This window comes from Fulmarus glacialis, unplaced genomic scaffold (genome assembly GCF_000690835.1).
Source record: "Fulmarus glacialis isolate BGI_N327 unplaced genomic scaffold, ASM69083v1 scaffold3255, whole genome shotgun sequence".
NCBI lineage: Eukaryota > Metazoa > Chordata > Aves > Procellariiformes > Procellariidae > Fulmarus > Fulmarus glacialis.
In genome coordinates, this window is record NW_009214748.1 from 21,702 (window position 1) to 46,938 (window position 25,237).

The 25,237-nt window shown below is 41.4% G+C and overlaps 1 protein-coding gene across 2 annotated transcripts in view; it reads right to left on the minus strand.

The window, feature by feature from the left end:
- Window positions 1–1,027: 1,027 nt before the first annotated feature.
- Window positions 1,028–25,237, minus strand: part of RUFY3 (RUN and FYVE domain containing 3) — a 35,297-nt gene continuing 11,087 nt past the window's right edge. The window contains exons 2-14 of one of the 2 annotated variants that reach the window (XM_009578663.1): window positions 22,626–22,679; window positions 13,894–14,067; window positions 12,428–12,545; window positions 10,583–10,684; window positions 9,451–9,574; window positions 8,727–8,788; window positions 7,541–7,606; window positions 7,368–7,437; window positions 5,175–5,273; window positions 4,343–4,423; window positions 3,548–3,715; window positions 2,705–2,802; window positions 1,028–1,605 (exon numbers count right to left, since the gene is read on the minus strand). In XM_009578663.1, the coding sequence (XP_009576958.1) occupies window positions 1,533–1,605; window positions 2,705–2,802; window positions 3,548–3,715; window positions 4,343–4,423; window positions 5,175–5,273; window positions 7,368–7,437; window positions 7,541–7,606; window positions 8,727–8,788; window positions 9,451–9,574; window positions 10,583–10,684; window positions 12,428–12,545; window positions 13,894–14,067; window positions 22,626–22,679 (1,289 nt within the window). In that variant the 3' untranslated portion in view covers window positions 1,028–1,532. The remainder of the gene's footprint in view (window positions 1,606–2,704; window positions 2,803–3,547; window positions 3,716–4,342; window positions 4,424–5,174; window positions 5,274–7,367; window positions 7,438–7,540; window positions 7,607–8,726; window positions 8,789–9,450; window positions 9,575–10,582; window positions 10,685–12,427; window positions 12,546–13,893; window positions 14,068–22,625; window positions 22,680–25,237) is intronic. The other variant, XM_009578664.1, reaches the window with a different exon arrangement.

Genomic DNA, 25,237 nt, shown 5'->3' on the forward strand with positions numbered 1-25,237 from the left:
TAAAGCGGTGGAACACGCTTGCGTACAGGAGGACTAGGCTGAGCCTCACAGATTTTTCAACGTGAGAATCAACAGGTGTTCCTTCCCCAGTTGCCTTTCAGTCACATTTGCCACCCACTGCCCCCAGGAGCACTATCCCACAGGACAAAGGGAGAACTGGCACCAAACAATTTTTAGAGGCATCTCACCAGAGCAAAAACCCCCTTATTCAACAAAGAAAACCCCCAAATGTGATCTTCTTGAAAGAAAAAACAATCTCTAGGAGCACTTATCACCTAAAGCCTGTGACAGGCCAGCAGAGTGAACTTCTGTGGCCGCAGGGAAGAGTATATTAGTTTATAATAGTCCAACCTACAATTAGTTCAAAGTTTTGCACTGGGGTGTTAAATTGGCAATTATTTATCCTACTGAGAGCTGTTTTCCAAGCTTTAGCTGTTCTTTCATTAGCAAATTCCATTTGTATCGAGCAACAGAAAGTCAGAAGCAAATGAAAGAAGTGTAATAGTAAAAGGCAATTCTTCCTTTTAAACCACTAACTACTTGGACAAGGAACGGTCAAGTACCAAATTACCATTTCCACTCCCCACCACTGCACATTTTGTTCCTTTCTTCCCTTTTTTTTTTTTGTTTTTGTTTATTTTAAACACTAGAGTATAAAGATCAGATTATTTTTTGTAAAATGTGTAACTTCCCTTTCTAAGAAGAGGAGAGACCTACCAAAACACCTCTCCTCAGCCTCCTTCGGTCGGGAAGAACCGCAACGTATGTCTAGAGGGATTCATGGCAGAGGTAGAAGACAATGCAAAGATAAGGAGGTTTCCACTGAACTTACCACTCTATCATGTTACTCTAAGACACCTAGCTACTAATTCTGGACACATGAAGTTTAAAGGAATAAGGATAAGTCGTAAGTCCCCACCCTCCCACCAAGTCACTAAGGCAAAATCGTTGCAAGCAGTCTCGGTTACAAGAGGGTTGGTCTTCACGGTGATGAGCTATCGAGTCGCGCCCGTTTGTCTCGGACTCGGGGCTGAACCCACAGAACAGAAGTGAACGGGTAACGGCTTGGGGTACGCACACAACTACTTTCAACAACTTCCAGGGACGCATTTTTTCGTCTACTTCACAAAAAGGGTAACACAGAAAACTAGTTGACTTTCCAGAGCTGGCCAATCTGATACCGGCTTGACCAACGCACCTACTATCCATAAATGTTGAAGACTTGTGCTGCTGTATACGGTATGCACCACCGGGATGTACAGAGCCACATATTTCCCATTCCTTATGCTTTTCTGGTGTGTTTATTGGCCAGCTCATTGGTACGTTAACACAGTTTAAATGGCAAAGTTAGGGATTTTTATACCCGACTAAATCTCTGAAGAAAAACTCACTGATTTTAAAAATTCAGCAAATTCCGAATCAACTTTAGATGACAATTAACATTTTAACAGTTGCTTTTAGCAATTCTCAAGTTCTCCCCTCATAAATGAGTTCTGATGTCAGAGCTGTGAGGTGACCAGACATAAAAATGTCTAATGATGCTTCTGCATCAGTTTGTTTGCTGCACTATTTAAGGTTTTTGCCTGTTTCACCAAATCCTTTTCACTGTGTAAGTAAGTCAGAATGGGGAGGATGAGAAAACGGAAAAATAAGAACAGCAAGAGAAAAAGAGCAAATCAATTAGCTGAGTAGACATCATAAAACATTTTAAAATACAAATTTTCTACAAACAAAATGACATTTTTTACCAAGAACCTTTCAAAATATAAACCCAAAAATGAGAGCGTTAATTTAGTGCAACGCCCTAATCATTAAATAAGTCCCAGACAATACATGTGGCTGAGAGTTATGCTTTTCCCTGATTTTCTCGGAGCTAGCACGACAGTCAAGGCAATTCGCAGAGACCCAAGTTCTGAACCTTTGGCCAAACCACCGCAAGGCCTGGCTTCCAGAACAAGACAAAAGGGAAAAAGGAGCACTGCTCCTTCTGAAATCAATCTGACTTCGATGCTGAGGCCCTCCTAATTTCATGAGGGTTAGCCACATGACAGCAACACGACCATTAGGATGGAACTTGTCCCAGTCCAAATGGATATTATACCGATGGGCTATCTTAATCAACTTCTAGCGACAGCCAGGCTGCCCTCTCATCTTCCTCCATTTACTTTCACATGAGGGTTTTTTTTGAGCTCATCTCCCTCAGAAAGTACAGGGCTGTTCATAATGAGAATGGTTCAATTTGGGGTATTTTTTTAAAAACAGTCCCAGAGAGATCGGGAATAACCAAGCACCTCCGAGCCTGGCCTCTGCCGCACGCTCGTCTTTCCTGCTCCCACTGTAATCCTGTCATTAACAGCCAAGCACTTCTCTAAGTTCATATTTACATTTTTCATCAGTGCTATCAGAGATAGTCATTGACTTATAATGACTGGATAATGTACAAAAGCGCAGCTGACGTAGATAAACAAAGCTGCTATGTTAATTACTGGTTTAGTACTATGTTCTTTTCTAATGGAAGCCCTCCTGAGCATACAAAACACTTCCCCTAACAGCATCGCACAAAATTATAACTCTCCTCGTGTAGCTCTGTTGATTAGTGGCTAAGCAGAGCACTCGCACTCTCGCCTGGTCCATTCAGGATCCGTGGGACACTACCACTAGGATACACACGTGATTTTGTAATTGTAAAAGTTTCATTTTTTACCTTTGTTCAAGCTGTTTGATGGTGGCAGCCATCTGATTTGTTTTTTCTTCCAAACGGCTGTTTAATTCACTCTTCTGTTTCACTCCCATGTCTGAACTCTGGAAAAAGTAGCATCATGGTTTTTATTAAGTAGCGGTAAAACCAAAATAAGCCACGATAAATCATGTGGCACATGAAACGAAAGGGGCAGAAACTAAAGAGGCAGGAGAAGGTGCTCAAAAAGCAAATGCCAGGTCACTATTGCAAGGACACACATCTTGCCATACAGGCATAGGCTGCATCTGGACCCCACAAAAGGGCAATACCATAATCAGTGAAGCTTCCTGTATAATACATATTAATGCTGCTAATATAATTTGACTGTTTTGCACAGAATGATTGGCTCAAGGAGAGCAGAAGCAACTCTTTCCTGTTCTAAAGTTTATTTTAGGATTTCTTTCTAAGCATTTTGTGTTGCTCTTTGTCTTGACAGTCTGCTTTCGTCATCACATAGTAATGTATGTAACTACACCATATACCTTCAAATTCTAGACTGTACTGCAACAGAAGCTACCATGGCTCAGTTTTTATACCACAAAAACACAGAAGATGCTTTCCCCAGTCACACACACACACACACATTTCTGGATCATCATGAGTCTTTCTTCAGAAGAAACTGCATTTTCCTTTAACCTCCACCACATTCAATTGTTGAAGTACTACAGGTTCCTTGCAGCAAGTACGCTATACAACCTGTACCCCTTCCACACCTAGCACCTTTTAAATAGACAGGGGGGGGAAAAAAGAATAAGAGCTATCTATTTTATCTGGAACTCACTGCATGTGATGTAATTATTTCCCTACCTGCAGCTTGAAAGACAGTTCATGCTTTAGGGCCCTGAGATCATCCAGTTGCTGTCTGAGCGCCACCAGCGCATCTTGCTTCTCGCAGACATCTTTCTCCAGCATCTTCATGGCTAGCTCCATCTCCTGTCGCATCCCGATCTGCATCTCCAGCTCTTTCTCCACATCCTGGAACATACGGATCAGTCAGCGTTACCAGCCAGCTTTCCTCACCGTCCGTGAGATGACCACCCTTAACTGGTGCTCCTGGCACTGCCAATCCTAGAAGCATGCTGCGTTGCCACAGCGTCACAGTTACAGATCTGACCCATCAAAAACAATTAAGGACAACAAATGCACATTTTCAGTCCAATATTAAAGCAATGTAAACAGCATTGCTAGCAAAGAGTCAGAAAGTGCTATAGACACCCATCTTTATGATGGAGGGAACTAGTGAAAAGCTGGCAGACTTTTCATTTCCTAAAAACGTTCCGCTCAGGCTTTTTCTCCCCCACCAGCTGAACACACTATATTGAATAACAGTTCAGATAGCGGCAATATCCTTATCTGCCAGGGGGATGCGTCAGACCTAGAAATGCAAGCGCACTGCTCATTTTGAGAAACAGACCTTGAACTGATCAATAGAGCCACAAAATTAACATCGCTTCTGACAAGACTGTCTCAGATCAGGCCGAAGCAGGCAGGCAAGAAGGAAAAAAATCCCTTGGCCAAACATTTTCAAAGGTGATTGTCTGACAAGGAGTTATTATGTGAAAAAGCTCATTGTAGTGAGCTCCAAGCTCACACAGTCCTTACCAGCCGCAGCTGAGTCTCCTCCTTTAACTGTTTTCGTGCCTCAGTCAGTGCATGTCCATCAGCAGTTCTGTCTTTAGAGACCTAAGTTAATAAAGACACCCAATTAGCTTGTCACCGTATACTACTAATCCTCACGTTTGCTGATTATTTGCTTTTTCCACCACTTAGAAAACAAATTCTGCAACTATCAAAACTCAGAGCGCCATTCAGTTAATGCAGCGTGCAGCTTCCATGTGAAATGCCTCTATTTCCCTGTTTTCCGAAGGTGCTCAGTGCACTTCAATGGATAGGCATTAAATGCACAGACTGTCCGTTTTCAGAACTTTAACAATATACTGAGTACGGTTACAAAACCTCAGAAAAATATCTTATGGGTTTTAAAACTAAAACCAGATTCTGCCATAGTTACTAGCACTTTCAATAAATCAACAAAAAAAGATTCTAGATCCTGCCCCTTGATTTCTGAAAACGGTAGCGTTTCAGGTCAAAAAAGCAGAACTCCTACTTCCAAATTTTTTTGCCACCCCCCCAGTAAATCATCTTTCCTCCTGTCCCTTCTGACACCTCCGCCCAGCAAGCCAGGAACATGCTGTGTTAGATCTCGGCTCCGCGCACACTCAAGTTCCATCAGCTACGGCCAGGCAGGATTTACTGCGGCCGGGGTCCATCTGTTACCCTCTGCGGAGGGCCCACCTGGAGTCACTCTTCTCTAGTGCAGTTTTTGTGTGAGATTAGTACGGAAATGAAGTCTCTTCCAAACACCAACTTCTTGGTTGAATTTGGGCTGGGACTGCCCAAAAGGTTCAATAATCATTCACACACACACACACACACCAACCTTACGATTGGACTCTAAAATGTAAGAACTTTCTTCTTTAACCCGTTCCATCTCTTCTTGCAGTGTAATAATCCTGTTGTTCGCAACTGCAAGCTGTGAACAAAACAGAACAACAGTAAGATAAAAAAACCATACTTGACCATTTTTTTTTCCTCTCTAGACACATTTGCTGTACTCTTTTTTTATACTTGAAGTGAGGAAAAAAAAATATTTTGCGTGGCAAAAGACAACTCGGCCTCTACCGTGGAGAAAGACTATCTGAAAAAGCATCAATTAGTGCCAGTGTGATGGATTTCCCGTACCGGCTAAAACAGAGACTTCCCAACCTATTTTGGTTCCTGTCTTTCAGTGAAGTTATTGATTTCTTCAGGTCTCTACCTGCTAGACTCAGTGTAACATGAGGTTAGCGCAACTCAACAGAAATCTTCACTCCGTTCCCCTTCCCTTGCCGAAGATAACAAAACGGAAAAACGTGAGCACATAGCAGCTAAGTTTTGCTGACTTCTAGCTGTTGAAATATATTACCAGAGAAGAAATGCTTGCGTGGGTTTGCTAAAGCTTCAGGAGTTTGGGTACACTGCTAGGTAGAGCATCTGAGACGCAAGATGCTCAAGCACTTGGGCAGGAGAAGCAGGATGAGAACACCTCATCAAAGGAGGAAGATCTGGCTGGAAACGGAGGATCCATAGCACGCACCACCCTTACGAGACAGGACATCTGCCTCAGCGGAATCCCCAATGAAGACATCCCCACAGACTAACAGATTACTTTGAGTGCGTGGTCCAAGTCCAAAATAACTTCAGAAAATTCCTTCTGGCTTTGTAAATCGTAACTTACTTAAGCCTTGCACGCAAGAAAAGCTCAGTGATGTTCCAAGAGATCAGCTGTGTTATTAAGTGACAAACCCAAACAGAAATTACCCTGATCAAAGTGCGAGTCTTTGGTACAGCTCAAGTCAAATACACAAATTGATGTGACATCTGACACAGTTCATTAACGACACCCTGCAAATAGCCCTGGTTGGCACAGCGTGTTCCAGTGTCACTTAAATTCTTACTCTGAACAGCAAGTGGACTTCACTAAGATACAAGCAAGTAAATTATTGAAAATAAAAAAATACTTCAGTCAACATCGCAATTAATCCCACAGGTACCATGGCTAATGGGCACAGCACTCATACTCTGCAGGTAATAAATCAAAAGCCACTTCTGATAGTAGCGCTGAGAAAGGCAGCCTCTACTGCAGACCATCTTTCTAAAATTAAAAAAAAGTTTAATTGTAAAAAACATTTCTAACTCCTTAACTGCAAGAGTGGATACACTAATTTCCATCGCGAAAGCTTCTCATCATTTGGAAAATGTCCATTAGAGTAAATGTTCAATAACCAGACACACAGACCTCCTTTCATGAGGGTGAACAAGCAAAAAAGAATTTCTATTTCATATTTGTTCTGCAAAAGCACTGAGACATCCCAATCAAAATCATTCTGCTGAGCTAAATGACATGCGGACAGAGATACTGCAAAACCGTTAGGATGAGACCTACTATCACCCATTTGTCAGGGAACTGACCCCAAAAGATTTTACTAAATTTATGCCATTACTAACGAACTGCAAGACCAATTTGAAAACACAGGTTACACCTATGACTCACGTACCAACCATTTTTCGTGCTCAGACTGAGTAACGTTTAACCTACAATGATAATTTTTCCTTTATTTCTTGCAAATTGTGTCAGGGTAGAGAAAAAGTTACTGAAACATTTCAGTTACTATCTTTACACTGTAGTAAACTTCTGCACCTGTTAAACTAAACAGATGTTTATAGATTTCTTGGTCATGTCTGGACATCTCATAACCTACATCAGCTGTATGGCGTTCAATACCACACCCACCGTACAATTTATTCTAAGACATTTTCCAAAAATCAGAAAGCACTCGAAGACTTCAGAGGGATAAAGTGTATTCAGCAGCTTTTGGTTTTTAACATAAACATTCGGCTGTTTTTCCACCTCATGCTTAGTTAGTAGCAACAGCCAGTGTAGTTCCTCGGCAGGTCAGTTATTCCAGTGCCATCCTTAAACACTTATCATTATGTACACCAGAAATCTGAAAATAACTCCTCCCTTTCCTTTTTTATCCCCAATTCCAAAAGGCCAAAATATTAGATTATTTTCTATTACACTTACCTCCTCGGTCAGTTTAGTGTTGGATTTTTCTAAGGCATCCACCTTGGCCTGTAGGTTGTTTACTGTAGCACTGTTGAAGAGAAAAAACACCCTGCAGTAATTTCTTCTTTTATAACAGCCATTTTTCTGCTTTGCTATACTATATAATAAAGAATAAATAAATCGTGTCTTACCTTAAATGTCTATTGAGTTCTTCTACATAGTTCTTCTGGTCCAAAATAGCAGTTATCTGACCATCTCTAGGGGGGAAAAAAAAAAAAATCATTCAGCTCAGCCATTTGGATTCCAAGAACTAAGAGACACCATTAAAGGTCTAAGAGGAAATGTGGCGATATAGCCTGCATATCCAGCGTACAGATACCCTAGGTCTCAGTGAGCCTATGCGATGCATATGAAATAGCAAAGCCAAATTGCAATCTGTGCATCTATAATCAGTCACTGTCCCCTGACTTCTCAGAAGCTGCAACAGCTACTTTCACTTGGACGACACTCAGGCATTTTGTGACACGCAAACCAGAATGATTAAGGCAGACAATACTTCAAAGAGTATAGCAGTATTTCAAAGAAAAAGTAAAACTGGTTTTGCGCTACAGTTATATTGAACAAGAGTCATCTCACCAAACTCCAGTGAAGGAGAATTGTCAACAAACGCATGTTTTGCATGCACTTCCAGCAGGAAACCTTAACTAAAGAAAAGAACGTTCTAAAAATGAAATTATAGATAAAATAAATGCAATCAAAACACCTGATCCTGAGGGATAATTATTAAATGTATACCTGAATACAAACTAGCTGAATTTCCTTACAAGGAAGAAGTACTCTTGAAGAACCTTAGAAAACTGCAACACCTGATCCGTATGTCAGGGTGCCCACACCGTAGTTTTCAATCACTTGCTCTGAATGTTGCACAGCTCCATTTGTGTATGCTGGCACAAGTACTTTAGGCTATTATTACAGTTGTGATCTTTTCCAATTGAGAAATATTTTTTCTAAGGATTTTAAGGTGCCAAAAAATCAACTACTGTCCTGCTAGCCATACCACTGGTGAAGGCTACTAAGCTGCTTACCCAACAGGCTTTAAAGAATGGCAGACCCAGCTCGGCAGAGGGTCGTTTTTAAAATTTTTTTATCTTCAATTGCCAGTTAAGGAAGACCACAAAATTTCTGGGAGACTTTCCTTTTCCTCTGCCTCCTCCCAATATTTTCAGTATCTTATTTATATGTTACGGTTTATCACAGAAGAGCAATTCAGTCTAAGTAGCTTTTTAATTAAAAATGTAGCAGCTTGCAGGGCAACCCGGAATACGTGAACACAAGTTACCAAGAGATAAGAAGAAGGACAATTGTCCGTGTACCTACCCTTCACTGCCTTTTGTGCTGTTCCCATCTTTCAAATACATTGAGAAATCAATAACTCCAACCTAGGAAAGAAAAATGGGCATTTTACATTAAACACTTTTTCTAAGACTAAACACCGTCTGTAGTTGTGAAACTTTAGAGTCATTGAGCTGGTACATCAGTACATGTTGTATTATAGCAAGGATTCATTGTAACAGTAATCTACGCAAAATTAATGAAAACATGGCGTATTTCAAGCAAAAATATAGGAGAATAAGCAGCAAGCCTTAGGACATAAGGACAAACCATTACCATCACTGTATCTGTATATACACTGCCTACGCAAGCTGGAACATAAGCGCATACAGGCTCATTTTCTTTTGTTTAACAGCTACAATGATCTCATCACACAGCGTGAGGCAATTAACAGTTCTGTCCATTTCTCCCCTCATTTTGGCTAAGTCCTTCCCCATTTTTGCCTCCTTTTTCATTTACTACATTTCACTGCACATTGACCTGCATGCAGACCATAGCAAAATGCAGCAGCAAAGAGAACACCAAAATCCTGAGTCTCTGATCTCAGCACCGCCAGCTGACCAAAGACCACAATCATAGTAACAAGCTTATATTAGTCTTCTGTAACATATAGTAACAAACTTGTATCTCGGTTGATGAAAGCCGCCTACAGTGGAAAATTCTTCCAATTTAAATGAGCAGAAAAAAACATTAAGTGAACGCCCAGTACCTGTGAGTCCAGGTCTTCTCCTTTCATGCAGAAGTTGGCATCGATGACGTTCAAACCTACCAGGAGGCCAGCAATGATCGCACCTTCTTCTTCCATCATCAATGCATTAGGCTCATAAAATTCACTGCAGGATGCACGGCAAGAGGAGACAGGTGTTGCATCTTTAGAAGTCAACTAAAATGATGTCAACTAGCACGGGATCCCTGCTAGTTCATACAACAATATAATGCAAGCTCAGCCTTAACAAGAACCCAAGCAGCGGCACATATTCCACACAGAAATGTACTCCTATGTACTATCAATATACCGCTGCTCTGACTGAACACATCTCTGTTAGCACAGTAAGTCTTTAGATGAGGTGAAGACCCAAGAAGCAGGAATCCTGGTCCCTCACTGTTGAAGGGTGTGGAAAGTAAGCATGATTCTTGAGTAACGGTATAGCACATTGAGGATTTAAGACTGGGGCTTAATATCAGAGTTTTTTTAAGTAGCATACTTCTACTACTCTATTACATACTTTCATTAACACAAGCCACATTTTCCAGTGGACAACACCAAGTTCTCCTTTCTAACCCCAAGTCGGCTATGGATCTACATGGACAGCCGACAAAAACCTACTTGTTTGAGTAAAGAAACACCCACATATTTATTAAATCCTACGGCTTTACACAGACATAGTAGTTCAAATCCACGGACTTTCAATTAAACTACAAAATTATTGCTGTTTTATGAGTGGGAAGCGGAGACACAGAGAAGTGAAATGACTTGTTCCAAGTCAGATGGTAATGAAGTGCCAGGGTCAGAAATACATCTAGAGCCAAGATCTTGCAGACAGAGAATGCTGTATCTCCTCGGTACAATTATTTCACCCAAATCACCTCTTTGGAACCAAAATCTGTGTTTATTCTAATGGATACTTGAGACAACAAAAGTGGAGAAATAACAGCTTCTGAATTAAGAAAGAATACTAAGCATTTTTAATCCCTCAGAGGAAGCTCTGCATTTCACAAATATTACCATTTCTCAAAAAAAGTATACACATAACTTACCACTTGGGCATAAAAGATTGTAAAGATCTTAAAAGAGGGCAGAAGTCAACCTAACCTAATTGGAGAGCAAGCTCAGCACTCACCTGAGAAGATCCTTTCTGTTAATCAAGGCTTTCATGTATTCTGAAAGTTTCTTCTGCATTAGAGCCAGGCGAAGCCAAGCTCTGCCTCTACCTACAGGTGTCCTACAAAGGCCAGAAACAAAACAGTTACAGACATCCTGCAATGCACATTCACGAACAGCTTTAATAATCCTTTCCTATATAAAGTTTCTGCATCTCAAAGATAGAGCTGGCACTGACGAAAACAGGGAAATGCAAATAGTTACAGACAAGTTTATCTAAGCAATCACGGCTTCTCTCATAACTAATTATGTATTTGTTGTTATACTAAAAATATTTCCCTGACTTTACCCCTGCCGGATGCTGCTCATAAAAAGAGATCAGCTGCTTCAACACATCACCTTCTAATTCAAAAATCAGTTTTGCGTAAGGCAAGTCAGAAGAACATGTGTATGCTTCAGTTCAGCACAGATGCCCAAGGACCACTCCTTCAGGTAGCTGTCACGTTGGGTGAGAATCCACAAAGACAACCGAAAACACAAATTCGGTACTGTTCTCTTCAACTATTTTGCTCATTAACTCACTCACAGGATGCAATGGGTTATAGTTACAGTCCTTCCCCCTCTGTTTCTCCTGGCGATCTGAAGCAAGCAGCTTCAAAAATACGATAACTGATATGCTGCATCACAGCTCTGGCTCATCTACCCTGGCATGCTGGCCAGAAGCCAGATGCTCCAACGGAAGCTGTAAATCCCCCATGTTGAGCAGTATTCTGATTAGAAGGAAATTTCTCTTCCATCTCCAGCAGTCAGTCAGCTGCCTTATACCAAACAGCACGTGGGATACTTTATTTTCTAACCCTAACTAGTATAAGCAGCAACTGCCCATGAAAGTCATCTTCATTACTCCCCGTTCTTGACCTCACTGATACATGACATGACATTTCCCAAGGGTTAGTATGAACTCAAGGCTGAGATTTAGCAACTTATTCCAAAACTGTTCTTTATTTCAATTTATTTAATGTTTCAATATTTTTTTACAACAGGAAAAGGTAACAGGAGCTCTGGCACAACACCGTTGGCACTCCACGCTGGTCCTGTAAGCTGTTCCAGGAGGAATTCTGCACAGATCTCCAGTAAAAGCACTTGTCCATATGTACATCGGTAAATACCAACCCGAAAGAAACGGTTATTGAACCTATTCACATCTTTCAGCAAAGAAGATTTAATCCTTAGTCCTGCTACTCACACAAAAGCTTCCTTATACCTTTTTTCCTATTCCCCAGGCTGAAAGCCTCTTATGGTTTCTTTTTAGCATGGAATAAGCAAACCTGAATACGATGTCTGAAACGACTGAAATTTCTAAAAGCAATATATGCTTAAAGTGGGTTTTTTCCTCCCCTTTTTAACATAAGCTAGTATCTTCTCCGACTTTGTGGCTGAGCCTCCCTTTTACACAAACTTTACAAGTTTACCTGAATTTATTTAAAAGAAAAATTACCTCTATCAGCCTCAAAACTATTTAATCTGTCATCACCTTTCCTTCCAACTCCCTTCCTCTTCAGTCTGACTTCAGAGAGTCAGTAAAGGCTGTTCCCATTCCTGAGACACATCGTCACCCACTTAGTGCTAGCAATAAATGCACTACTGCCCGTAACACCCCATGTGCTTAACACAGAATATATGCTATCCTCTCCTTCTGCAGTTCCTTGATTAAGAATAAAGGAGAGTAAAGAGATCCATTTTTATCAGCAGAAGGTGGCAGATGTACTCCTGAAGCTTATGTCTGCCGTTCCTTCTCTTCTTCAGGATCCTTCTTACAATAAAAAACATATTAGGTACTTGTGCAGTAAAAGACTGTACTTACTTCAGCCCTGGGAGATCCTTAACACTAGCTGTAATTTCTGCAGCTTCAGGAACAAGTTTTTCTACTAGTTCTAGAGGTCCCCAAAACGACTTATTTTGCCCAAGAAAAGTCTTTTTGGCTAGAAAAGAAAAAGAAATAAAACGAACCAGTTAGGCCTGTGCTGACTAAATACATTCTCAAACATGGTCAGAAGTGAATAAACAGGAAACAAAAATTGCCAGAAAGATTCTTCTGCTGCTAGGCAAGTACAAAAGATGACTTTTTACGCCCGAGTGTGGCAATTACTGGTATCATTCAAATAAGGCAACAGGAGCTTGAGACAGATGCCAGAAAATATTCCATACATCCCCAATATGCTAAAACAACAACATCCGGTGATAACCAGCAACTTAGATTCACTGCTAGAGGTCAACATTTCTACTAGGACGCTGTCACTGTCCCTACGTTACACTTGATGCGTGAGCGGTCATTTTCTTCCACTGACCATCACATTCCAAGGAAAAGGACCACACCACTCTGAACCCGCTCCTTCTCCGTAGCTGCCAGGGGCTTCTCTGTGCAGCCTTTCCTCCTTCAGAAAAGCTTTCTAGAGACCCCTAGGTACTAAAGCTGGAAATTAATTTTCTTCTTCCATAGTTCTTACTGCTACTTCACAGCAGCAGTGAGAAGACCGAGAACTCTGTTAACTTCAAACTTATGACCAGCAGTAGGGACACTGGCAAATGGATCAACAAAGAAGCTGAAGAATATGAACACTTCTTTCTTGCACCATGTTACCTTAACCAGCACAGGAATCACTTCTTCTGCGCATAATGCTGAACACGACTGCTAAAGAAGTAGCGCGGGATGTACGTGTGGGTGCTGAGAGGGCATTTAGTATCTTCCGCTTTTCATCTCAAGCTACTATCACGCAAGGGCAGCACATCAAGCAAAGCAGTCCAGTACTTGGGAATTTTAGTTGTGACTCCGTATTATACAGTTAAATATATGCTCTGCTTGCTATTTTAGAAAGCAGTTTACAAGACATTAGCTGCACAAAGCTGAAATCCTCAGTTTTGATAGAACTATTGAGAAAGGACCTCCGTGTTGCAGTTCCTCTTCCAGCAAGAGGACTGTTGGGTCCGTAAAGCATGAGGAAGTGCAGAAAAAAAGGGAGTCATGAGTTTGCTGAGGAGCTAATTTTATCACTGATCACTTAGTTATACTCAAGTCATCTGCAAAGCTGTTTTAAAAATGGCAAGGACCTGCAACAACTGTGAACTTTTCACCTGCAGTGTTAGACCTTCAGCAGACGCTTTTTCCCTTCCCGTGGCCTGTCAAGTCAACTGTAATCACAGTACTGACCCTGCTCAGCCTCCCCTTAGTCTACTGGAGATTACAAAACTAGATTTTTAAAACAAGATTGCTCTTTCTTGCTCCTACGCTATGACAAACAGCCTGGGAGGACTCCCCTCAAGCAAGGTTACCTTTCAAGCCGTGTTTAAGGCAATGTTCCATCACCACGAAGAACTGCTGAAGAGGAGCGTAGTCGGAGTCCAGCGTCCTGCCCAGATTAAGTGCCGATTCAATCAACCCCTTGATGCTCAGTTTTGCCATGTTCATCAGGTTCATGCGTTCATTAGCCATGAGATAATTAGGATCTATTAAAAAAAGGAATAAAAATACTGTTGAGTAACAAAAGCTATTTTGAATACAATAAGATATCCCATATCCCTCTCTCTTTGTCCCTCAGCTTTGAAGGCATTTTTAGGGGCAGTGAGAGTTTCATGTGAGGTACTCTAGTAAGGCCTTTTGTTGAGAAAAATAAAAATTAACTAGTATTTTATGGCTGAAGCCACAATGACACGGGAATAGGTGATATATCACATTAAGGGAGCTTCAATACTTCAAATAACTAAAAAAGCTTTAATTTTTCAAGGCAGAAAAGTTTGAAGACAGCTGTTGATCTTGACAACGCGTTACTGAATGCTATGGCCGTCACTTGCTCCAACTCAAATCCCCAGCTATGTCCAGTGACTACAAACCAGTAAGATTTTTCCACTTGTGATTTTTTCTTCCATCTGAAGATAACCATGCATCCTCTCACACCTACTCCATCCATGTGCCTCTCTATCCAGTCTTGCATCTTTCCTTCTCATGATTTTTTTTTTCTTTTTAAAACTTGGATGTAACACGGAGCCAATTCCCACCTCTCTCTCTCCATTTTATCAACACTACTGTTTTTTACCACTGAGAGTAAGGAGATGATCTTCGCGGCTCCTCTGGCAGCTCTGTCTAAGTCCCAACACATACACATCTTCCAAGACTATATTCTTTCTCTACCATATTATTAATATTCAGACCTTTACACTCGCCAGTAGCAAGAAACAAATACAGACATCCCTTTTCCAAACTACACCCTGCCTGCAGGCCTCCTGCTCCCTGGCCTGTTCAATGTGCCAATGCCAACATCTATCCTGTCACAGAGTGCCTCTCTTCCCAAACACCATCACTGCATTTCCAACACCTCAAGAAACAAACCCGTTTACAGCAGTACTGTCCCGTAACTAGAGTGAAATTGTCCTATGACCACAACAAATAAAGTGTGCTTGAGCTTTAGGCCTGGAGATACAGAGTAATAGAGAGAAATTCTTGCTACTAAAATGATGTTGCATCAGTGGCAAGTTTTCTGTTTCTATGTGTTCCACCTGCAATCTCACACCCAATTTCTGAGCTACAGTTCTTCGGCGCAAGCAGTTTCATCCCTGTAAGGCACATTTATTCTAGGGCTGCTGTCAACAGCCATGGACCCTTGAACCAATTTGCCACCTTCGCGAGTGAATTTACTACGCCTAGCAGCAGAAACATGACCAGAGGACATCTAAGACTACATATCTAAGCACAGGGTACACATTTCGTCGGCTATACTGATAAAGCGTGCTTGCATTTAGCAAACAAGTAAAGCAAATAAATATCAGAGACTGAAAACCTTCAATTAGAACAAAAGGAGATCTATTTCTATTTAAAATGCAGGGGAGCACGTAGCTAAGTTTGATGAAAGAAGCCACAAAAATATCTAGAAACCTAAGCTGCGGAAGAATGGCCGATCCTGCCGGCTCTGTGGAGTACCACCACCCAGACCCACCCAGCGACGCCCACCACCGTCAGGGTGTTCTCAAGTTCTTTTTGACTGTTCGGAGGCTCCGCTTCTTCAACATACAGACAGCTGAGATAGGTTCCCACATCTCTCTTTAAAACATCTATCACGGTGAAGGAGGAGGGGAAGATGCAACCCTCATCCTCAGTGGATCGAGCCCCTAAGTGAAGTCTCGCAGAAGTCTGAGTTTGTATTCAGCAGGTTTGCCACTGAGTAAACATAAAATCTCTACTAGGCAGGTGGACTTGAGCTGTCTGGATTGTCAACAGTTCTCATCCTCTTGTCAAAACAACTGTGAAGAACCATTTCTTGCAACTTAAAATGCAACAACTTAGCCAAAAGAGGCCAAGGGGTATATTCGTCTGAGACTACTGCAGTCTCCTGTAGGACTTGTCCTGATGATGCAAGTCATCATCCTGCTTCATCACGACGCTGATACCGACAAGTCCAGTTGCTCAAATACAAACTCCTTGTCATCTCAGATGTACTGCCACTGCAACGAGGCATCTTGTCTGCACCCACCAGCCAAAAAGAGAGCAAGGAGCATAACTATTGAGAAGCACAGAATCATTAAAAATCACGTAATTCCCACTTCCAACTTTGGGTATCTCCTGCACGTTCAAAAGCACTGTAGGTCCAGCAGCATGTAGCCAACAGGAGTAATATTTGATTTCAGTAACCTATGGCTGAATCCAAAACAGGCAATAAGAAGAGCAACTGCTACCATGCAATTAAGACTCCTTATGCCAGACACAAGGAGACACTGAAAGGTACCTCAGGGTTGGAAGACGAAAAGCAACTACGAAGGTGGAGACACAAACATCCTCAATCAAAGAACCTGAGAAATTATGACAGAGAATCACAAGGGAGCATTTGTGAAACCTGGGAACAAAGGCGGATCTGCTGAATCTGCCTCCGAAGCATGCCACGGTCAGGTTCCCCTGGCTCCAAGACTAGCTGGCACCCAGGCTGGTGAAGTCTCGTTATTGCTGCTTAGTTTTGGGTGGCCTGTCTGCCAGAGGACAGGCTGCTTTTATCATGGATGCTGCTGATGACTCAAAGACCTAGCTCTGTGGCAACAGCACTAGCAATACTCGAGTACCCCTCATCAAAGAGATCAACAGCCACCGGCCTAGTCATGGTCCAGGCCACGTCTGCCGCCATGGACAAATGCCTTCTTGTTCAGAGAAGTGGCAAACAAGTCCAGTTGTTTCTGTGTCTCCACCCAATCTTGTACTGCTGAGGGACAAAGTGATCAAATCCCCCTGAGAGTTTTGTTTTACTAACTGTACGCTCTTCAAGCACTGATTGTCTTGGCTCCCATCCTATAAAAAGGCTGGGATTAGGCATTCACAATTTATTTCCATAGGTTAGAGAACGTCTAAGTACTCATTTAGGAATGCAATTCTCATAGCAGCACTGGACTGTAGAAAGATTTAATTTAGTGGATGATTTCTGCCTTTGCAGAACTAGTACTATTTTAAGCAGATAGACTTGGCATGTATATTGAACAGATTACCTGTTTTGTGATTTGCAATCCATTGTATGATTTGCAATGTAGCTAACAGTTACCATTACTAGGAATGCAGGCTCAGGAAAAAAGAGTCAGACACAATATTACATACGATTGCAAAAACTAATTTTTGTACATGCAATTAGAAAAAACTTCTGTATATTTTCTTCTGCGTACTTATGCATAAAACTAATGAACACCACCTCTGACAGCATCCATCACAGTTGCCCTTTAAGAGCATATGAACATCAGTACAGCATTTACTTCTACCGCACACAACTATTGTCACAAAATTGTGCTTTGCTTCAGTACCATGATTCAAAATCTGCTCACATCAAGCTTATCTGGTAAAAAACCCATCAATACCCTCCCTCAATACTTCTGGTATACTTATAGTATATCCAGGCTTCCGACCAAATCTGCTCAGAACAAGCTTATCGGGTAAAAAAACCCATCAATACCCTCCCTCAATACTTCTGGTATACTTACAGTATATCCAGGCTTCCGACCAAGACCAGCAGAAATCTCTAGTAGGTTGAATTATCTAAGGCAATTTTTATACATACCCTCAAAAGAGTATGGTGCTGCGGTAAAAGAAACAAGTAGACTTTTTTTTTTTTTTTTAGTTTAAATACATTTTGAAGTCTAGATTGAACATGATTATTTGGCCAGGCTTTGGAGAAAAACTCCTATGCATATATAATACACCGTGCATATACAGACCCTTTCAAAAAGCTGAATGTTTGCCTCCTGAACGTGTCTAAAAGTTTTAAGACTTGACTTAAACCTTGTTAATAATCACAGCTTCTTTCTCTTCTTCCCTACCAGGGGAATAGCAAGATACAGGAAGACACAGAGACCTCCTCTCCTCTCTAATCCAGTCGAAGTCCCGCAGCGGCATGCCCCAAGCAACAAAGCCCTGCCGCAGTAGGGAGCCGTCCTGCACCCGCTGCCCGAGCGGCTCATTGACCCAGTCGGTAGCAAGGCAGGCATCCAAAGCGATTCTGCTTACGTGGCAAATCAATTGCTAAGGCAAAATTAAAGACAATTACATGCAAAATGTTACTTTGGCTATGGTTATTAGCTAATGTGAATTATGGTAGAGTCCAAGGACACTGCTCAGAATTAGGGTCCCACTCCATTCCATACTCACAGGAAACCATGCGCATTTCTTAAGAGTATCGAGAACCGCTGCCTCGCACAGACCTATACTCAGGTCAAGGGTACCGTATGCTTTTTGAGGCAAGGTGCGTGGTTTTCTACGAGTCTGAGAGGTCTGCGATTGCTGTGTGTCGGCTGGGGTCAAGACTACCCTACTTAAAAAAAACAACAACACAAACAAACAAATATAAGAGGGGTGTATGAAGCATGTTCAAGACAACTAGATTCTTTCAACACTTTTAAGAGCTAATGAACATCTGAGCTGATGAATGCAGTTAGGTAAAAAGAAAAAGTAGGGCTATGCTTTCATTTAAGACTAAAATGTGCAGTCACAGTCTAAAGAACTAAAAAATGTTTTCATCACATTAACTAAAGATTTCTGCTTCATTAATCTGTTGTGAACAAAGGTGCTCTGCATATGCAGCTTATCTAAAAATCTCATCTTGCAAACCAATTAACTGTTACATAGCATGAAACTGCATAAGATCTCAAAGATTTATTCAGAAAATTAAATCCTAAGTAATTTATACCATTGTTAGATGTGCTGCAACAAGAGCAGGGTAAGCAAGCAACGATGACTTTCACACAGTAAGACTACCTGGCTGGCTTTAAGTCAACCCAGTCACCTCCAGCTTTGATAGCGTGACCCTGATGTGCAATTGAGATTCTTGGTTTGAGTCAATACCTTCTCCAACTTTCTCCTTCTGCCTCTAACTGCAAAAACTCCACCTGTGTTTTACTACACTTGCCATGTTGTAAACCTTAAAAAGTAAAATCTTGGCCCTTAAACTTCATGTTTCAATGTGGTTTGGATTTCAGCTGAAATAATCTGAAATTCTCAAGACGCTTTTTTGCTATTTAAAAACTGTCACTTTTATAGAATAGAGGTGTTTTCTAATCAGCAACCTTGCACATGGGATATAAGTGGTCACGACTGAACTGGACTTGCATCCCGCTAGAATGACAGGGTAAAATAATCAGCTCATCTGACTGTTTCCTTAAAAGACTGAACTCTCAGGCTTCTAAAGAGGTAAAACTGTGCCACAATCATTCACAGGCTAACAGCATGAAAAGCAGAGGGTTCCTGAGAAGCTTCCATGAAGACATTTTCAAAAGCATCCAAGTATCTCAGGAATCTTGTAATTTGGTTAAAAGGTAAAATATGTACCTAGGAACCTAGAAGTCAAGGAAAAAGTCAATGCAATACTGGATCTCAAAGGGTTAAGCTGTGACTGTGGTCTAAGTAATTCTCACCTGGTGACAATAAATTTTATCGCTCCTTATACTGAATTGCCGTAAAAGAATTAAGAGGAAACTAAAATAAAGCTAGAACTTTGATCACATGCAGGGAGTTATGAAACACTGTGGATGCGAACAAATCTGCTCAAAGTAATGCCAATTAATTAGTATTTCAGCGAGGTTCTCCACGTCCTGAATCCATCTTAAATCAAGAATCCAAACTTAAAGCAATCTGAAATTTAGAAAGCCTGCTTCTGTGTATGGAAGACAAATGGCATCTTGCAAACAGTTCACACTGTATTCAGATAACTGAGACACGTTACTGGTGAAACACTTGCTTTCAAAACAACCCAGCCAGGTATCTACAGCGAACTGAGTTTCAGTTAAGCAAATTCACATTAGGAAAGACGTTAGTTCCAGCTGCTCAGACTATGAAATCATGAACACGTGTATAATTTCAAGTAGATGTGGAAAGCAAACCCCTAGATAAACTGAGGATTTCCATCATTTAAACTGGAGTTCAACATCATTATGTATTTTTTAAGCTTCTTGTATTTCCGTTGAAGTTTTCCTGACAATCCCTTACATTCAAATCCCTCATCTGCCTTCCAGCAACGCAAGCCCCTGACTACTGTCTCAAGGATGAGGTGATACACGTTTGCGTGTATCATGCAAACACTCTCTTAAAGGTAAGCAGTAACGAAAATAAAAATGACATGACTATTCACAAGTGAAAAGCGGAGGCATGTCTGTTTCTACAGAAGGATGTTTTACCCTACTCATTTTTTGCTTCTGTATTCAAAATTCCCCCTGTCTACTCTGAGGGACTGTGGATAAACTGGAAGGTAGCTGGACTAACACCATGTTACCAAAATGAAATCTGACTTCCTAAGAGAGGAAACATTTCCACAGAGATTTTAAAATGTTGCTTCATTTGGTCTTGCTATTATGTCTTTAATGTTGACTTTTGAGGGGGGAAAGCACACTCCACGTCAAGCATCCATCAGTCTCTGATCGATTGCCGAGGAGGACAGTTCCCCGCACACACCAGGCACTTAAGAGTCAAAAAACCAGAACGGGATGGTGGTCATGGGGAACAAAGACACAAGTGAAAACAGACATGACACACATTTCAAATGTATCCCATCCTGACAAAATTAATGCAAAAAAATCTGTACAATGTTTAATGGGGGGGGAAAAAGTCTCAAACCCTTTTTTCACACCCCATCCCTCCCCCCCTCCCCCCCAGCCTACCTTGGATATGCCCTCAGCTGGAGCTGCTGGGAAAGCAGAATTAGCTGTTGTGCCAGGAGAGGGAACATTTCCCACGGCTGGTGAGAAGCCCGCTGTGTTTACGAGGCCACCAGGCAGAAGCCCAGGCACGTAACCAAGCACAACAGTTGAGAAAGGCACCATCCACAGATCACCAGCAAGAGATCAGTGTAGTTAATGCATCTAAAGTAAATTTTGTGCACAACATATCCTCTTTAAAAAGATTTACATCATCTCAGTTTCCAAATATAAATAAAAGTTAATTTTGCCATGTCATGGTTGATTTTGCTTTTTTCTTCTGCCAGAAACATGCTTAAAACTATTTGCACTGGAAGGTTTTTCCTAAGTGAGTCCCAAACCTACCTGCATTACTTTGCCATCCTTAACTATCATTTATTATTCTAATAATAATTGCAACTACATATTTTAAGATGGATGTGTCCTTCCCAGTGTTGCTCATACTTTACCCTCTATTTATAACCCTGAGTCCACAACATAAACATGCTTCACTTAATTTCACCATTTTTCTTTACCAAGTTTCACGTTTAAATTGCTTATCTGTGCTATAAAGAAACAAATGCAGCTTTTGGTTAACATCCTACCGGTGAGAATTAGGCCCAAACTGAATAAAACACTGGTAAGAAAACAGCCACTGTGGGGCCTGCAATCCGCAACACCTTCGAGAACTCTCAATGCACAAATTGGCAGAAAGAGCTGAAATGCATCTGCTGACCTTACTCCTTTGGGATTACCAGTGTCAGAATAACAGGACTTGCGCTCCTAACTCATCCAGATAGCAAGAGCCCTAGCTTTCGCTTCTAACTTGAGATTGCCACTGTAAAAGAATTTGGCATATATCGATAAATACCCCTAACCATCCTTCTACGCTGAAATCTATATTCTTCCTAACGATGAGCACTTACAACTTCTCAGCCACAAAAGGAAAATTCCCTTCTTATTCCCTTGCCTCCAAAGGTTTATTAGCCTTTTGTGCTGCAAACACTTCCATCCCAAGCAGGAACGGTTGCATTTAGTCATCAAATGACAAATTTACTTGAGTGCATGCGGAATTAGGGATTCAACTATTTCACGCTTACACCTTTTTTAAGTGTAAGAAGCACTACAAAAAAAAATTCTCATTTAATAGTTGACAAGTTTTAATCAAAATTTGCAATACAAGTCAGAGTCACGTTCACAAAGTCTCGAGTTGATAAACAGAAATACTTCAGAAAATCTGAAGCTTCGAGGTGATTTCTGAAATACTTTTTGAAATTTAGCTTCCATATATTGCTGCAAGCTGTGTTTGTATCAGGCTCAGGAAAACAATTGTCTCAGAATGCCTTTGATATAAGTAAACTAGCCCCTTGCCGATTCATACTTTCTACCTCCACTTGAAGTAAAAATATTGAAGTAAAAATACCCAAATACTTATTGAAGTAAAAGTACCCAAAAATTTTTGAAGCATTTTTTAAGCAACATTGTATGCACATATTTTCAAAAAAGAGATCAGTAAGAATTTAGAAACCAAAACTGATCACATGGAACCCATGAAGGGACTGATAAAATTTGGAAGAAAAGCCTTCACAATAGCCACGTTAAAAGTAAATTAATACAATTGCAAGAGCAATACATACACTCGAGTGATCAAAGACATTTTCTTTAACACGCTAACAGCAGAAACCAAACATCCACACAGAGTGCAACTGGGACAGCATGTTCTGGCTGCGAACCTGGTTCAACCAGACAAGCACGTTCAGAAAGCCACAGCTATTGGCACTGGAAAGGAAAACTGCATTTTGCACTCTGGCTCAAAATCATAAGTCAAAAGCCCATCATTAGCGGAAATAATAGCTGAAAGATGTTGGTGTGGCACGCACCTTCAGTATCATCACGCAATTGCTCCACCACATCTGTCAAATCCTCCCAAGAGTCTTTGCAAACAGCAAAAAGAAAGGAAAAGAAAGAAAATGTCATGCAAGCCATGATCTAAAGGAAAGATTCAAAATCAAGGTATACGAAAAGGATAACTGAAAGGGAGATTTGCATAATACAAGACTTAATTCATAGTGGGAAGAGATTTGCAAGTCAAAAGGGTTTATTAGTCTGCACAAAGCAATACGGCAAAGCGTTTTTTTCCTTGAGAGTCAAATTAAGATAGGCTTCAGTAAAGCTTTAGCAGCTTTGTTTCTTTCTGCGTTAAGACAAGCAACGTTTTTGTAAAGCACATCCTAAAAAGAAAAGCAAGACAAGCATTATTTTGTTTGTAAGATCAAAGCACTAAACTTTTGATATTTATGCAACATCAGCATTTGCTTCCATTTCCTCCTACCCAGCCCCCAAAAGAACCCCCCAACAGGGAAATACAGCCACACATGGAAAAACAAGCACGTTTCAGGAAAAGGACATACTGATGACATTTTAAATAAGGTTAAACAGAGCTTTAACTCCTTTACGGCCATCACTCCAAATGACAAATCTTGCAGAGGTGATCCAACTGAGCCTGGACGCGGGTCACAGGTTTCATGTCGTCATTCTGATGATGATTCACTAAGGCCTTGTCCTGGTTTTCGAAGAGGAAAACACCTCTATCTCCTTGCCAGGAGCCTGCAGATGGCTGACAGGCATGGGGAGGAGGTAGGTATCCTGGGAGAGTAGCGAGCAGGACAAGGAAAACTTGTTTCAGCACGCTGACTAATTCCCTGGTTTCAAACCCAGAAAACACAGCCACGCGAAGCCGCGGAGGGTCTGTGGGATTTTCAGCTCCCTACTTACGTGCCCGCTCTCCGCAGTGCTAATTTGCAATCAGTTGAACGCCCGAAGCACAAGAAAGGCTCTATTCCCCTTTACTGGCCAACTGTGCCAAAGTCCTGAGCAAAGTACACATACTGCCAGGACCTCCTCCCTCCCACGGAAAAGCTAACACCAGCCTCCTCCTGCCGTAGGAGCCGCGTCGGCTAGCAAACAGCATATTCACAGCCACTGCATTTAAAGAAAAAAAAAAAAAAAAAAAAAAGTCTAAATACCAGTACGACTAAATTCAACTGATCCCCGAAATCTTCCTACACTGCAATACCACCGACCAACAGCATTCTCATCCTTTGAGGCTGTTTTATTCACGTAGCGGACTTTTAACTATCAGTTTTCTTCAAAAACCAGAAGTTCACTTCCCCTACGGCTAAGGATTTCTGAGAACAGCAGAAAACCACCATTCCTTGGGTCCTGCCCACGTACCCAGGTTGAAGTGATCGATTCAGCAGGGGTTTCTCCTCTCCTTGTCAGGGTGAAGAAGGAGGGAGGGACAATGAGCCCAGTCAGGTTCACTTACCTCTGCTTGCTAGGAGCAACAGGGAGTTTCGCTTGAGAAATTCCCCGCTATTTCAAGAACAAAGCCCAGGTGATGCTCCCCCCACCACCAGCTTCCCCCATGTGCTACACTTACGGCTTTTGGTCTTTTATTACAGGTGTTCCAGCGTGCTGTAGGTTCAGGAGACTTTTTGTAGCTCACAGAGCAGGGGTGGACCGACATGTCTCTGATGCTTTCCTGGGCCCCACTGCGCTCTTACCTTCGAGTGCTACAAATTGGACTCCGTGACTCATGGGTCACTGTCACCCCTTTTCCCTTTTTTTTTTTTTTTTAGGACTTAAAATGCAGATGTTAGCATGACTGAGAAATTCAGTATTTGTAGAAAATGCTTTGCATAACAACACTACATTAACAAGCTAATACAGCTAATATATACAGCTATATTTCTAGCATTTCTGAAAACAAATCAGAAGAGAACCTAGCTGCACATGCAGTAATTTATTTAATAGCAGTTTCCATCACATGCAAATACCAGAACCAGATTCTGACCATCCCAGAATCCCTACCTGCACACCGAGATTGAAGCCAGACATCATCACTGAATGGTCTTTTACCAAATACTGAGGGTTTGGGTTTTTTCCTTAATCTAAAGTGTAAACACTGAAGAACATGTCATAACCAAAAAAAGATGTATAATTAGCTTGGTAACGGGGACAGAGAAAATTGCCAGGCTTCGCTTGATCTTTCACATGATCTTTCTCACTTTGATTTTGTCACTTCAAACTCCTCCCTACGTGCACCACGTAGCCTCCAATTATTTAAGCTCTCTGCTCCTCTAAGCCCTTTCTTTGCTCAGCTCCACGTCCAAAAACACCCAGGACCTCCAACCTACTATGACAGCTGTTAACAATAGGTAGGGAGGCTTATACACAGAAGAACAGGTTTTGCCTTCTCATCACTTGGATTTTTAAATTTTTTTTAAGTCAACATAGGAAACCACTTAACTGTATTAGGTCAGCACAGTCCAAGCAGTCCAGTACGCCGCATCCCATAAGATCTGGGCTACGTCTCACAGAACGGTGCAAAAAACCTCACAGGACTGTGCTGGCTGTATCTGGACCATTGCTACCCTCTTCATGGTAAAGGATTAAGGCATCTTTTTCTTTTTTTTTTTAACCCTTAGCA